At 42.8% G+C, this 14075-nt stretch overlaps 1 protein-coding gene across 3 annotated transcripts in view; it reads left to right on the forward strand.

Annotated features, from left to right (window-relative positions):
- The window catches only part of RSPH14 (radial spoke head 14 homolog), a 271996-nt gene extending 258914 nt beyond the window's left edge, over window positions 1-13082 (forward strand). For 2 of the 3 annotated variants that reach the window (XM_068238355.1, XM_068238353.1), the window contains exons 6-7: window positions 11710-11846; window positions 11925-13081. In XM_068238355.1, coding sequence (XP_068094456.1) covers window positions 11710-11846; window positions 11925-12163 — 376 coding nt within the window. In that variant the 3' untranslated portion in view covers window positions 12164-13081. Of the gene's footprint in view, window positions 1-11709; window positions 11847-11924 lie in introns of all 3 variants that reach the window. The other variant, XM_068238359.1, reaches the window with a different exon arrangement.
- Window positions 13083-14075: the final 993 nt, after the last annotated feature.

Raw genomic sequence — 14075 nt, forward strand, 5'->3', positions numbered from 1 at the left:
TCGGGCACCGTTGCCCGATTCACTGATTCACTGGCTAACAAACCGCCGGCCGATCGCGCGCGTGCACGCGCGCGATCGGCCGCGTGGACGCGCAGGAGCGCACATGGCTTCCTGGACGTGAGTTTCACGTCCAGGAATGGCAAATAGTTAAGGACTGCAGTCATAAAACCCCTTAAGGACCAGAGACTTTTTTTCCATTCAGACCACTGCAGCTTTAACGGTTTATAGCTCGGTCATACAACCTACCACCTAAATGAATTTTACCTCCTTTTCTTGTCACTAATACAGCTTTCTTTTGGTGCTATTTGATTGCTGCTGCGAGTTTTACTTTTTATTATATTCATCAAAAAAGACATGAATTTTGTCAAAAAAATGTTTTTTTACTTTCTGTGCTGACATTTTTCAAATAAAGTAAAATTTCTGTATACATGCAGCGCGAAAAATGTGGACAAACATGTTTTTGATTTAAAAAAAAAAACATTCACCCTATATTTATTAGTTTGGGTAAAAGTTATAGCGTTTACAAACTATGGTGCCAAAAGTGAATTTTCCCATTTTGAAGCATCTCTGACTTTTCTGCCCCCCTGTCATGTTTCATGAGGTGCTAAAATTCCAGGATGTTATAAATACCCCCCAAATGACCCCATTTTGGAAAGAAGACATCCCAAAGTATTCACTGAGAGGCATGGTGAGTTCATAGAAGATTTTATTTTTTGTCACAAGTTAGCGGAAAATGACACTTTGTGACAAAAAAAAAGAAAAAAAAAGTTTCCATTTCTTCTAACTTGCGACAAAAAAAAATGAAATCTGCCACGGACTCACTATGCTCCTCTCTGAATACCTTGAAGTGTCTACTTTCCAAAATGGGGTCATTTGTGGGGTGTGTTTACTGTCCTGGCATTTTGGGGGGTACTAAATTGTAAGCACCCCTGTAAAGCCTAAAGGTGCTCATTGGACTTTGGGCCGCTTAGCGCAGTTAGGCTGCAAAAAAGTGCCACACATGTGGTATTGCCGTACTCAGGAGAAGTAGTATAATGTGTTTTGGGGTGTATTTTTACACATACCCATGCTGGGTGGGAGAAATATCTCTGTAAATGACAATGTTTTGATTTTTTTTACACACAATTGTCCATTTACAGAGATATATCTCCCACTCCGCCCTGACACCTAACCCTAAAACACCCTTTCTCCACTCCAAATAACAATAATACAAAAAGCGATACATTTCTAAGATATTAAAGTTCAAAACAATATTTTACACTATTATCATCTCAAAATGAAAAATTAAGTTTGCATGGTTCTGGCGGCCGCTATTTATCGGACACCCAAATTTCTTCTTTGCAAATAACGTTAATAAAAAAGGGATAAATCTGTAAGGTAATGAAGTTCAAAACGATAATTGACAATATTGTAATTCTTTATCGAAATACTAATTGTGAAAACAAAAAATTTTGGTTGGATGGGCCTGGCGCCCGCTGTCAATCAGATGACCTAATTTCTTCTTTGGGCGCCCAATAGCCAATATTTTGCATAAGTGTCAATGGGGCGCCCAAATAGTCCTTTAGGGCTCAGCCACGCTATAAGCGCTTTTCTGAGTGCTTTGTGTTTGATTAGCGATTTCTGAGCGCTTTTTAAAAATCACTTCCATTCACTTTTATTAAAATTGCAGTAAAAAAAATGCCTAAAATGCATCAACTTGGAGTTTGTTAAGCTTGGTGGTATATCCTCCACGGTCAGCACACAATGCGGATTCTGACGTGAAGGAGGTACACACGCTAGCACAAGGAACCAGGATATCCCCAGTTTAGTGGAGGAGAGGACTGACTCCAACAGGAGATGTGGCGCACAGAGCAGGCGTAGATCCGAACAGCCACAAACAATCCTTCCACTGTAGTGGTTCAGCGCAAGGTAGCGCTGAGCGCATAAACCAGAACTCAGAAGATCAGGACAGGTAACAGAATGAACGTTTGCTTAACTAGTCACTGCTTAACCACTTAAGGACTGCAGTCATAAAACCCCTTAAGGACCAGAGACTTTTTTTCCATTCAGACCACTGCAGCTTTAACGGTTTATAGCTCGGTCATACAACCTACCACCTAAATGAATTTTACCTCCTTTTCTTGTCACTAATACAGCTTTCTTTTGGTGCTATTTGATTGCTGCTGCGAGTTTTACTTTTTATTATATTCATCAAAAAAGACATGAATTTTGTCAAAAAAATGTTTTTTTACTTTCTGTGCTGACATTTTTCAAATAAAGTAAAATTTCTGTATACATGCAGCACGAAAAATGTGGACAAACATGTTTTTGATTTAAAGAAAAAAACATTCACCCTATATTTATTAGTTTGGGTAAAAGTTATAGCGTTTACAAACTATGGTGCCAAAAGTGAATTTTCCCATTTTGAAGCATCTCTGACTTTTCTGCCCCCCTGTCATGTTTCATGAGGTGCTAAAATTCCAGGATGTTATAAATACCCCCCAAATGACCCCATTTTGGAAAGAAGACATCCCAAAGTATTCACTGAGAGGCATGGTGAGTTCATAGAAGATTTTATTTTTTGTCACAAGTTAGCGGAAAATGACACTTTGTGACAAAAAAAAAGAAAAAAAAAGTTTCCATTTCTTCTAACTTGCGACAAAAAAAAATGAAATCTGCCACGGACTCACTATGCTCCTCTCTGAATACCTTGAAGTGTCTACTTTCCAAAATGGGGTCATTTGTGGGGTGTGTTTACTGTCCTGGCATTTTGGGGGGTACTAAATTGTAAGCACCCCTGTAAAGCCTAAAGGTGCTCATTGGACTTTGGGCCGCTTAGCGCAGTTAGGCTGCAAAAAAGTGCCACACATGTGGTATTGCCGTACTCAGGAGAAGTAGTATAATGTGTTTTGGGGTGTATTTTTACACATACCCATGCTGGGTGGGAGAAATATCTCTGTAAATGACAATGTTTTGATTTTTTTTACACACAATTGTCCATTTACAGAGATATATCTCCCACTCAGCATGGGTATGTGTAAAAATACACCCCAAAACACATTATACTACTTCTCCTGAGTACGGCGATACCACATGTGTGGCACTTTATTGCACCCTAACTGCGCTAAGGGGCCCAAAGTCCAATGAGTACCTTTAGGATTTCACAGGTCATTTTGCGACATTTGGTTTCTAGACTACTCCTCACGGTTTAGGGCCCCTAAAATGCCAGGGCAGTATAGGAACCCCACAAATGACCCCATTTTAGAAAGAAGACACCCCAAGGTATTCCGTTAGGAGTATGGTGAGTTCATAGAAGATTTTATTTTTTGTCACAAGTTAGCGGAAATTGATTTTAATTGTTGTTTTTTTTCACAAAGTGTCATTTTCCACTAACTTGTGACAAAAAATTAAATCTTCTATCAACTCACCATACTCCTAACGGAATACTTTGGGGTGTCTTCTTTCTAAAATGGGGTCATTTGTGGGGTTCCTATACTGCCCTGGCATTTTAGGGGCCCTAAACCTTGAGGAGTAGTCTTGAAACCAAATGTCGCAAAATGACCTGTGAAATCCTAAAGGTACTCATTGGACTTTGGGCCCCTTAGCGCAGTTAGGGTGCAAAAAGGTGCCACACATGTGGTACCGCTGTACTCAGGAGAAGTAGTATAATGTGTTTTGTGGTGTATTTTTACACATACCCATGCTGGGTGGTAGAAATATCTCTGTAAATGACAATTTTTTAATTTTTTTTTACACACAATTGTCCATTTACAGAGATATTTCTCCCACTCAGCATGGGTATGTGTAAAAATACACCCCAAAACACATTATACTACTTTTCCTGAGTACGGCGATACCACATGACTGTTCAGGGGTATAAGCATCTGCAAATTTTGATGGCAGGTGGTCTATGAGGGGGCGAATTTTGTGGAACCGGTCATAAGCAGGGTGGCCTCTTACATGACAGGTTGTATTGGGCCTGATCTGATGGATAGGAGTGCTAGGGGGGTGACAGGAGGTGATTGATGAGTGTCTCAGGGGGTGGTTAGAGGGGAAAATAGATGCAATCAATGCACTGGGGAGGTGATCGGAAAGGGGGTCTAAGGGGGAACTGAGGGTTTGGCCGAGTGATCAGGAGCCCACACGGGGAAAATTAGGGCCTGATTTGATGGGTAGGTGTGCTAGGGGGTGACAGGTGGTGACAGGAGGTGATTGATGGGTGTCTCTAGGTGTGATTAGTGGGATAGGAATAGATGCAAGCAATGCACTGGCGAGGTGATCAGGGCTGAAGTCTGAGGGCGTTCTGAGCGTGTGGGCGGGTGATTGGGTGCCCTCAAGGGGCAGATTAGGGTCTAATCTGATGGGTAACAGTGACAGGTGGTGATAGGGGGTGATTGATGGGTAATTAATGGGTGTTTAGAGGAGAGAACAGATGTAAACAGTGCACTCGGGAGGTGATCTGACGTCGGATCTGCGGGCGATCTTATGGTGTGGGTGGGTGATCAGATTGCCCGCAAGGGACAGGTTAGGGGCTGATTGATGGGTGGCAGTGACAGGGGGTGATTGATGGGTGGCAGTGACAGGGGGTGATTGATAGGTGATTGACAGGTGATCAGTGGGTTATTACAGGGAAGAACAGATGTAAATAATGCACTGGCGAATTGATAAGGGGGGGTCTGAGGGCAATCTGAGCGTGTGGGCGGGTGATTGGGTGCCCGCAAGGGGCAGATTAGGGTCTAATCTGATGGGTAACAGTGACAGGTGGTGATAGGGGGTGATTGATGGGTAATTAGTGGGTGTTTAGAGGAGAGAACAGATGTAAACAGTGCACTTGGGAGGTGATCTGACGTCGGATCTGCGGGCGATCTTATGGTGTGGGTGGGTGATCAGATTGCCCGCAAGGGACAGTTTAGGGGCTGATTGATGGGTGGCAGTGACAGGGGGTGATTGATGGGTGGCAGTGACAGGGGGTGATTGATAGGTGATTGACAGGTGATCAGTGGGTTATTACAGGGAAGAACAGATGTAAATAATGCACTGGCGAATTGATAAGGGGGGGTCTGAGGGCAATCTGAGCGTGTGGGCGGGTGATTAAGTGCCCGCAAGGGGCAGATTAGGGTCTAATCTGATGGGTAACAGTGACAGGTGGTGATAGGGGGTGATTGATGGGTAATTAGTGGGTGTTTAGAGGAGAGAACAGATGTAAACAGTGCACTTGGGAGGTGATCTGACGTCGGATCTGCGGGCGATCTTATGGTGTGGGTGGGTGATCAGATTGCCCGCAAGGGGCAGGTTAGGGGCTGATTGATGGGTGGCAGTGACAGGGGGTGATTGATGGGTGATTGACAGGTGATCAGGGGGGATAGATGCATACAGTACACGGGGGGGGGGGTCTGGGGAGAATCTGAGGGGTGGGGGGGTGTGATCAGGAGTTCCCAGGGGGCAGTTTAGAGACTAAAGAAAAATAGCGTTGACAGATAGTGACAGGGAGTGATTGATGGGTGATTAGGGGGGTGATTGGGTGCAAACAGTGGTCTGGGGGGTGGGCAGGGGGGGGTCTGAGGGGTGCTGTGGGCGATCAGGGGGCAGGGGGGGCAGATCAGTGTGTTTGGGTGCAGACTAGGGTGGTTGCAGCCTGCCCTGGTGGTCCCTCGGACACTGGGACCACCAGGGCAGGAGGCAGCCTGTATAATACGCTTTGTAAACATTACAAAGCGTATTATACGCTTCCTATGCGGCGATCGTCGGGTTAACAACCCGCCGGCGCTTACGTTTGGCCGGCGGGTTGACGTCACGGGTGGGCGGAGCCTATTGCCGGCGGATGCGCGCGCATCCCAGCCCGCGATCCCCGACAAAACAGTGTTCCAGGACCCGACGCCATTCTGCGTTACGTGGTCCTGGGGCTGCCACTTTGCCGCCGCCAATCTGCAGTAGGCGGTCGGCAAGTGGTTAAGTGACAGCAAACGTCCAAGCTAAGACAGACTGGAATGAAGCAGCCAATGCGGTTGCAGCGGTGGCGTGCCTCACAAGGACAGGACAGAATAGTCGGGAAAATAGAGTCAAAGAAGACAGACGTAATACACACAAATATACAATAGGTATGATTTCCTAGCGTATTATGATTACAGCTATCAATGAACTACAAACGACTAACTGACATATGTATATATCGGCGATAAACCGATATATGACATAAGCAAGGGACACTAACTAAGAACTGGAGCAGGACTAGGAAGGATTCGCTACTTCTACGCAGAAGCGAGCGCAATCCACGCAAGGGAACAGGACTGACTAGCTCAGCACGGGTGATCACGATACGCACAACCTACCAGAACGTGCTGGAAGCTGACTGACTGAACACAGGATATAAACAGTTCGTGTACGTATATGTCAGCGACACTGATGTATTAACGTAACACGAATACAAGGAAAATAACAAACGTGCTAGTATGCATATATATTGGCGATGAGCCAATATATGATGCAAGACCAGCAAAGTAACATTAGAACCAGAAACACGATCTGGGGCCAAAGCAGCAGCAAGACAGGCTTATGCTGAAGCTATGATAGCCCATGGAGCACTGCAGGAAGCAGTCCTTTATACTGAGGTCATCCAATGGGAGCAGACATGCAGATTCCCACACAGGTGAATGGTAATTAATCACAGGCTGACAGCTGAAAAGGGCAGACAATGATATGCAGCCTGCAAGAAAGGGATTGCAACTCCATTGCAACAGACAATGTTTGTTTTCACAAAAGCATATTAGCCTGTCATTAGCTTAAGAGCGACTGCAGATGGAATCAACGCTCAGTGTAAGCACACGCAAAACTATGCAAGCAAATGCACGCAAAGAAATCAAAAACTGCTTGTCTTCAGTAAAACTGCAGCCAGCAGTACATGCTGCAGAAGTGATCATAACGGAGTTTTTAGCATCTCAATCACTATCCCTAAGGGCAGTTTTGCCCAGCTGTAGCCAGAGCCCTCTGCTGTCTTGGTCTACATATAGCAATGCAGTATGTTGCACATGACATATTATCAGTCCATTAACCAGTTGAATCAACGATGCTTATGTTAAGTTGTTTTGTGCGCCATATGGCAAACGTGTTATATCCAAGGTTTGGTTTTAACATGCCACATTGACCTGCAGGCACCCATGAGCTATAAAAGTTACAATGTAACTACCGGTAATTGGCTTGTGGGTTCCACTGTGGTGGATTCAGGATATCAGTGAATTCTGCAAATAATTACATGATAATTACCTGTCTGACCAGAAGTGAAAGCTTTGAGGTTTGACCTTTTTTATCACTTAAACAGTCGTAATAAAAATATGAATTTGAAACAATCATATTCCTTAATGCCTTCTGGAAAAAAAATACAGCTATATAGAGTACTGTTAATGTAATTTATCATTGTTACAGTGACATTTGCAAGATAAAATACAGTTCTGCTGTTTTTCTTTGAAAGAGGCCAGAGATACTGTAAACTGCTGCTACAGTACTGTGTAGTCACCACAAGCCTGATGCACCATCCACCAGTAAAATTTACTATGCGCAGGCAGCATACAGCAATATTACCGGCACTACTGCCAGAATAGTACTGCGCAAAAAGCGCACCATGCGTCACCTTAGCAATGCTCACATTACCCATGTACTGCGTGCCACACTAATTATTATTATTAATTTACAAACCGCCAACATATTCCGTGGTGCTGTACAAACATGGGGTACATAATAATACAGACAATGGTATACATCAAATATGAACACTGGTACAAAATACAGAATTGATAATTACAATTACAGATGTACCATGATGAATAAAATATATAACGGAGTGCAAGCTACCAAATGAATAACAAATTCCAAGACACAGAAGGGTGAAAGCCCTGCCCTTGCGAGCTTACATTCTAAAGGAATGGGGGGGGGGGGGGGACAAGAGATGGGGAATCGAAAGGAATGGGGCAATTGTACTCTGTTGGCAATAACCAGTAATGTTGCCATGTGCTGCCTGCACGTGGCAATTTTATAGGTGGATTGTGCATCATGCCCCATGTAACTGGACTACATAGTGCCGCCTTATATTTCCTGGGGGCTCCAGCATAATCACAAATACCAGAGATGATTCACTGGAATGTGGATTCTGTAGAATAAGCACCTACACTTTTTTTTAGCTTGTAATTGAACCTTAGCTTATAAATGTATGTTTTAAGTGCTTTAATGTGTTTGCTTTAATGCCGCACAGATTGACTAATTATTACCTTTTTATCAGTAATTCAGATAGTTTATATTGTTTATTTTGCTTCATTTGGACACATTGGCTATCATTCATGAACAGGCTGTCGGTAAGGGGAACCCGTGCGGGAGAATACCGCCGTCGGTAGTTTATCCTTCTGGGTGGTCATTCATAAACTTTGTGCCTGGGGCGGTAGCAGTGCGGAGGTTTTCTGGAGAATGGTGTCGGCAGGCGGGCGGTAGGCATGCGGAAACAGAAAAGCTGGCCGAGTCCCTCCATGCGGTGCTCTCTCTGCTGATGTGTGGGAGGTCCGTCCCATTCACTTACAAGGACTCCGCAAGCTTCCCGCTACAGCCAGGGGATCGGTAATCCCCTTCCGCATACCGCTATGCGGAAATGTTTATGAATGAGCATTTTGCTACTTTTTCTGGATACCTGCGTATCCACACTGCACAAGGCGGTACTTTGTCACTCTGCACGGGAATGTCAGCTCCGCATACGGAAAGAGGCTTTATGAATACACAACTTGCTCGGTGGTCGGTAAAGTCAGCGGTATTACGCATTTCCGCATGCGGGAATGCTTTATGAATGATAGCCATTGGCTTTCTAGAAGCTGAAAAATATTATATTGCTGACTGACAATTTTTGCAGTCTTTCCTTGGTGTTAATGAGGACTTTTGTCTTTTGCTTATTTGCATTAGGGCACTAATCAGGTCTTGATGAATGGATGCTGAGTGATGTATTGTAGCATTTAGTGTTGTTTCCATTAATGTTTTCAGTTATTTTCTATTGACTCCTGTGAAGGACTAAATCACTTGTAAGCTATTCCAGAGTACCTGCATTTGGCTGCCTGGCTGCCAAACTGATCTTCTGGCTTTAGTAGAGTTTGAGGGCTCGTTTCCACTATCGCGAATCTGCATGCGTCCAACGCATGCAGATTCGCACATGTAATGCAAGTGGATGGGCCTGTTTCCACTGTAGCGTTGTTGAGGTGCGTTTTTTTCAGCGGTAAAAAAACGCACAAAAGAGCCAACGAATTCGCCTGCGAGTGGAATGCATGCGAATCGCCGCTAATGTATTTAATAGTAAAAACGCATGCGTTTGTTACATGCGTTTTTACCCGCGATTTCGCGTGCGATTTCGCACCTTTTTCAATTTTATTTTGCCCTGGCAGTGTCATGGTTAATTTCGCATGGCACCCTGCCATGCGAAATCGCACGCGAAATCGCGGGTAAAAACGCATGCGGAAACGCATCCGCATGCGTTTTTACAAGCGTCGGAATGCCGGCGAAATCACGTCGCAACAGTGGAAACAAGCCCTGAGTCACACGTGGCACAAGCAGGCAGCTGTGGAGTCAGAACACCTCACTTCTTGTGTATAGGTGTATTACATATGGGAAGTTTGTTGTACTAAAGATTTTCTCAAAGCAAACCTGAAGTGAAAATAAACTTACAAGATGCTTAAATGTATGTGTTTAGATATGTTAAAGGGACACTTAAGTCAAACAAAAAAAAAATGAGTTTTACTCACCTGGGGCTTCCAATAGCCCCCTGCAGCTGTCCGGTGCCCTCACCGCCTCCCTCCGATCCTCCTGGCCCCGCCGGCAGCCACTTCCTATGTCGGTGACAGGAGCTGACAGGCTGGGGACGCGAGTGATTCTTCGCGTTCCCAGACACATTAGCACCCTCTATGCTGCTATATGGTATATGATATATGCTATAGCAGCATAGATGGCGCTATTGTGGCCAGGAACGCGAAGAATCACTCGCGTCCCCAGCCTGTCAGCTCCTGTCACCAAAACAGGAAGTGGCTGCCGGAGGAGGATCAGAGGGAGACGGCGAGGGCACCGGACAGCTGCAGGGGGCTATTGGAAGCCCCAGGTGAGTAAAACTCATTTTTTTTGTTTGACTTAAGTGTCCCTTTAAGGTTAAAATAGAACAAAACTAAGTTTCATATTTTTATTTTCAGTTTAAAGCGTCTTTGAACTGACATGTGACATGGAGGTGTGCTCACTAAACTGTGGTAAGCAGAATTAAGTGCCTAAAGTCTTACTGCACAATCAATAGAGCGTAATCCAATACATTACATGCAATGCATTATGCTGTACTCATTGTGCATATGACTTTACACACGTTATTTTGTTTACTGGAGTTTAGTTAGTACACCCCAAGATCAGATAAATATGTATGTACAGTGCCATTCCTGCATATAACTAGGCTGTGTTTATTTTTTTTTATTTTTCTCCAATAAATGGTTAAACATTTTAGGTATGCAAATAATATATTCACTCTAGTCGGGACCTAGTCAGACTACAGCGTAACCCTCATTTACCTGGGCGCTACCTCCAGCCCCACATGGTCTGTGGGCTCCCTCATCGTCCTTCCCGACCACTTCATTGTCCAGTGGTAGCCTCCGCTATATTTCTTTAGTTAAGTGCCTTATGGGCAGAAGAACACAACTGGACAATGGAGTGGTTTGGGAGGACGGTTCCCATATATATTTATGTGTATATGTATGCACAAAGGGAGATACTGCTTGCTTGGCAGTTGGTAACAAGTGTTCTTTTCCACAATGCAACAAAGTTCAGACAGGAAACTGTCAGAGCCATGGCCCTGACATCACACTGTGGGAGGGGTTTCATCACAATATTGGACATTTGGATGACCCTGATTAACTATTCAAGAAAGGGTGAAGACTTCCTGTTGGAAAAAAACTCTACTGATTGGGATGAAGTTTAAGCCTAAATTAAAGTTCCTCTTTAGAGGTCCAGAAAGGATTAGGGCTGGATATATTATAGGAATAGATTAGGATTAGACTTTGTTGGATGGTTGGGTGATAAAAGGCTATTGATGCTTCTCCCAACAATAAGCACTTGGTGCTTAAAGGGGAACTTCAGCCTAAACAAACATACTGTCATCAAGTTACATTAGTTATGTTAATTAGAATAGATAGGTAATATAATCTCTTACCCACCATGTTTTAAAAGAACAGGCAAATGTTTGTGATTCATGGGGGCAGCCATCTTTTTGGTTGAAAGGAGGTGACAGGGAGCAGGAGACACAGTTCCAACTGTCCTGTGTCCTGATTACCGCTCCCAGCTGCATGCGCTAGGCTTCAAATGTCAAATTCAAAATGTAAAAAAAAAAAAAAAAAAAAATTGCACCAAAACAGCAGAACGAGAACAACAACATCAGAAATCCCATCATGCTTTGCACAGCATTAGGGGAAAAATGCCCGGGCAGTTTTTTTCTGTGCAGCTAAAAATGAGGCTTGTATAAGAGAAACAAAGTTCTGATGCTGTGAAACTGTTAAAGAAACACCAGGCCTTTTCAGTGCTGCTGAGTCAATTTTTAGTCCGGAGGTTCACTTTAATACTCTGTGCCAAGATAAACAGATAATGAGTAATCAGTGGTGAATGGCAGTGTATCCCAAATTTGCTACTGAATTACTTTTAAATATAATCATTCAAGTATCAGTCTGTGTTCTTCCTTTGCAGTGTACCACTTGAAGGAAAAGAGAGTGTGGTCAAAGCAGAGGTGGTTCCCATACTCGTTCAGCTATTGGAGGATGAGGATACTGAGGTCCGAGCCAATGCTGCAGGAGCTTTGATGTTCATAACCATAACTACTCAAGGTAAGACATTACTCCAAGAAGAAGTTTTATAGCCCTGCAGTTTGTCTCAGTATTTGCTCATCACTGCTCTGTCTGCAGGGAAATATGCTGCTCTTCAGTCCGGAGCCATCCCCAAACTCTTGGCCCTTATAAAGGACAGCCACAGCAGAGTGCGCCTGAATTGCCTTAAAGCTTTAACCACCCTGTCAGAGGCACCAGAGGGTCGCAAGGTTCTTCTGCAGGATGTGAATCTAATCCAGGAATGCATTATGGACTCTAATGAAGCAGTGAGAAATGCAGCTGCTACAGCCGTGCGAGTGATACAGTGGAAACCCTGACTCCAAAAACATATACAGGACTGGAACTTCCATCACTATGCTTATCTTTAACTTCAGGCCCATTTAGAAACACACACACCATTTCAGACACAGTTTTATGTATTTAAAGGAATACTATCGATACCCAAGTGTTCTAAAATGACAATGTACAAATAATGTCTAAGTAGCTGTGTAAACATTTTCCTACTTTTCATGTTAAATATCAGAGGCAAAAGCTGTAACTTATTGAGGGTAGGATTTAGCTATATTGGGACAAATCAATTGCAGAAGGGGTGTCTGCTTCAATGCACAGCCAGAGTTGCATATCAGACTACAGAAAGCAAATATCAAACATATCAAACTTTGAAAGCAAAAACAATATGAAAAAGCTGTGACAATTAGTTACATTTCCTCTGCTCTCTTCAGACACTTCAGTCAGAAACAGAGCTCCCAACAGCTGCAGCTCCTGTGTCCTGTCTCTCTCTGTCACACACAGAGTTACACATAGAGTTAACTGATCAAGTGTGAGGGGAATTTCCCCTCTCCTCATGGCTCAGTCAGCCGTCAGTTTTGGCGTCAGTAAACTTTGAATGTATTTTGCTAACAGTAAACAAAGAAGTTGCTACTAAAATGTATACACCAGTACTTAGCAGCACTTCCCAAACAATTCCTGTGTCAATTGAAAAAAATATGTAAATCGATAGTATTCCTTTAATACAATAAATATTTATAATAATAGTAATAAAAAAGTTGTAGTTTTTACAAATAAAAAAGGGAAAATACTTACTGTCAAATGTATAGAGCCTCTGCAGCTAATAGAAAATGCAATGCCAGAAATACTAACAGTATAATTTACACCCAACAATATTTGTAGTTTTAGAATTTAACAACTTCGGTTTTAGATTAAAGCGGAATATAACCCTGCATTTCAACTTTGCTCTAAAACATTATTTACTGCATATTATATGCAAAAAGCATTTTTTTTTTTACTAGACCAGCATTGGAAGGGTTAAACACAGAGGTTTTAAGTTCCATGCAGACATTCAGATAGTTACATTCTATTTAGTTAGTGTGTAACTGTTTATCAATAGATACATCTCTTTGGCTGTCCTCCAAGCTCCTTCTCAGTGAGAGAGATGAGTCACAATAAACACATATTTGTAAACAAAAAGTATCTAACTCAAGTTCGGATTCCTCTGCAGAAATCTCTAGGGACTTTAAAGCCCTGTGTAACCCTTCCAATGCTGGTCTAGTAAAAAAAAAATGCTGGTTGCATATAATATACTGTAAATAATGTTTTAGAGCAAAGTTGAAATGCAGGGTTATATTCCGCTTTAAGATGAGCATTAACCACTGGTCGCAATGTCTAACTAAAATGTCTAAATGTCAGAGAAATATTAATTAATTGTAATCTGATGCAGCATATTTGTATTCTATATATTTAAATATAATAAAACATTTCTGATGGATGTGCCTATGTGTTAAGTCTAGGGAGCACCAAATGTATACTGTAGCTTAATATATAGAATATGTATTGCACATTGGTGTTGGATAGAGCCAACTCATAACATGTATTACTTCAGTTCCCTGTAAAATATTATACACAGATGTTTGATAAATGTCTCTTCATTTGCTGATATTTCTTACTACTGTTTTTATGTTCTGGTTCTGGACAGCTCCTGTCATACTCTCCGCATATTATTTCCAGCTCGATAATCCAGTAACTGAACCAACTTTTTGTTTAGCTGGGTTCGCTGGAAGTAATGGCGGGCAATAGTAATCCCATTATTTCTGGTAACAGTAAACTGCACTCAAATATTTTTTTTTTGCGCAGTTTAAGTGAAAAGGTTATTGCCATGTTTGAGTAGCCAGGCGGTGAGAAGGAAGATGGATAAAGGAGTATGAGGGAAGGCTAAGGGCTGGTTCACAGTGC

This window comes from Hyperolius riggenbachi, chromosome 1, assembly GCF_040937935.1.
Source record: "Hyperolius riggenbachi isolate aHypRig1 chromosome 1, aHypRig1.pri, whole genome shotgun sequence".
In the NCBI taxonomy this organism is placed as follows: domain Eukaryota; kingdom Metazoa; phylum Chordata; class Amphibia; order Anura; family Hyperoliidae; genus Hyperolius; species Hyperolius riggenbachi.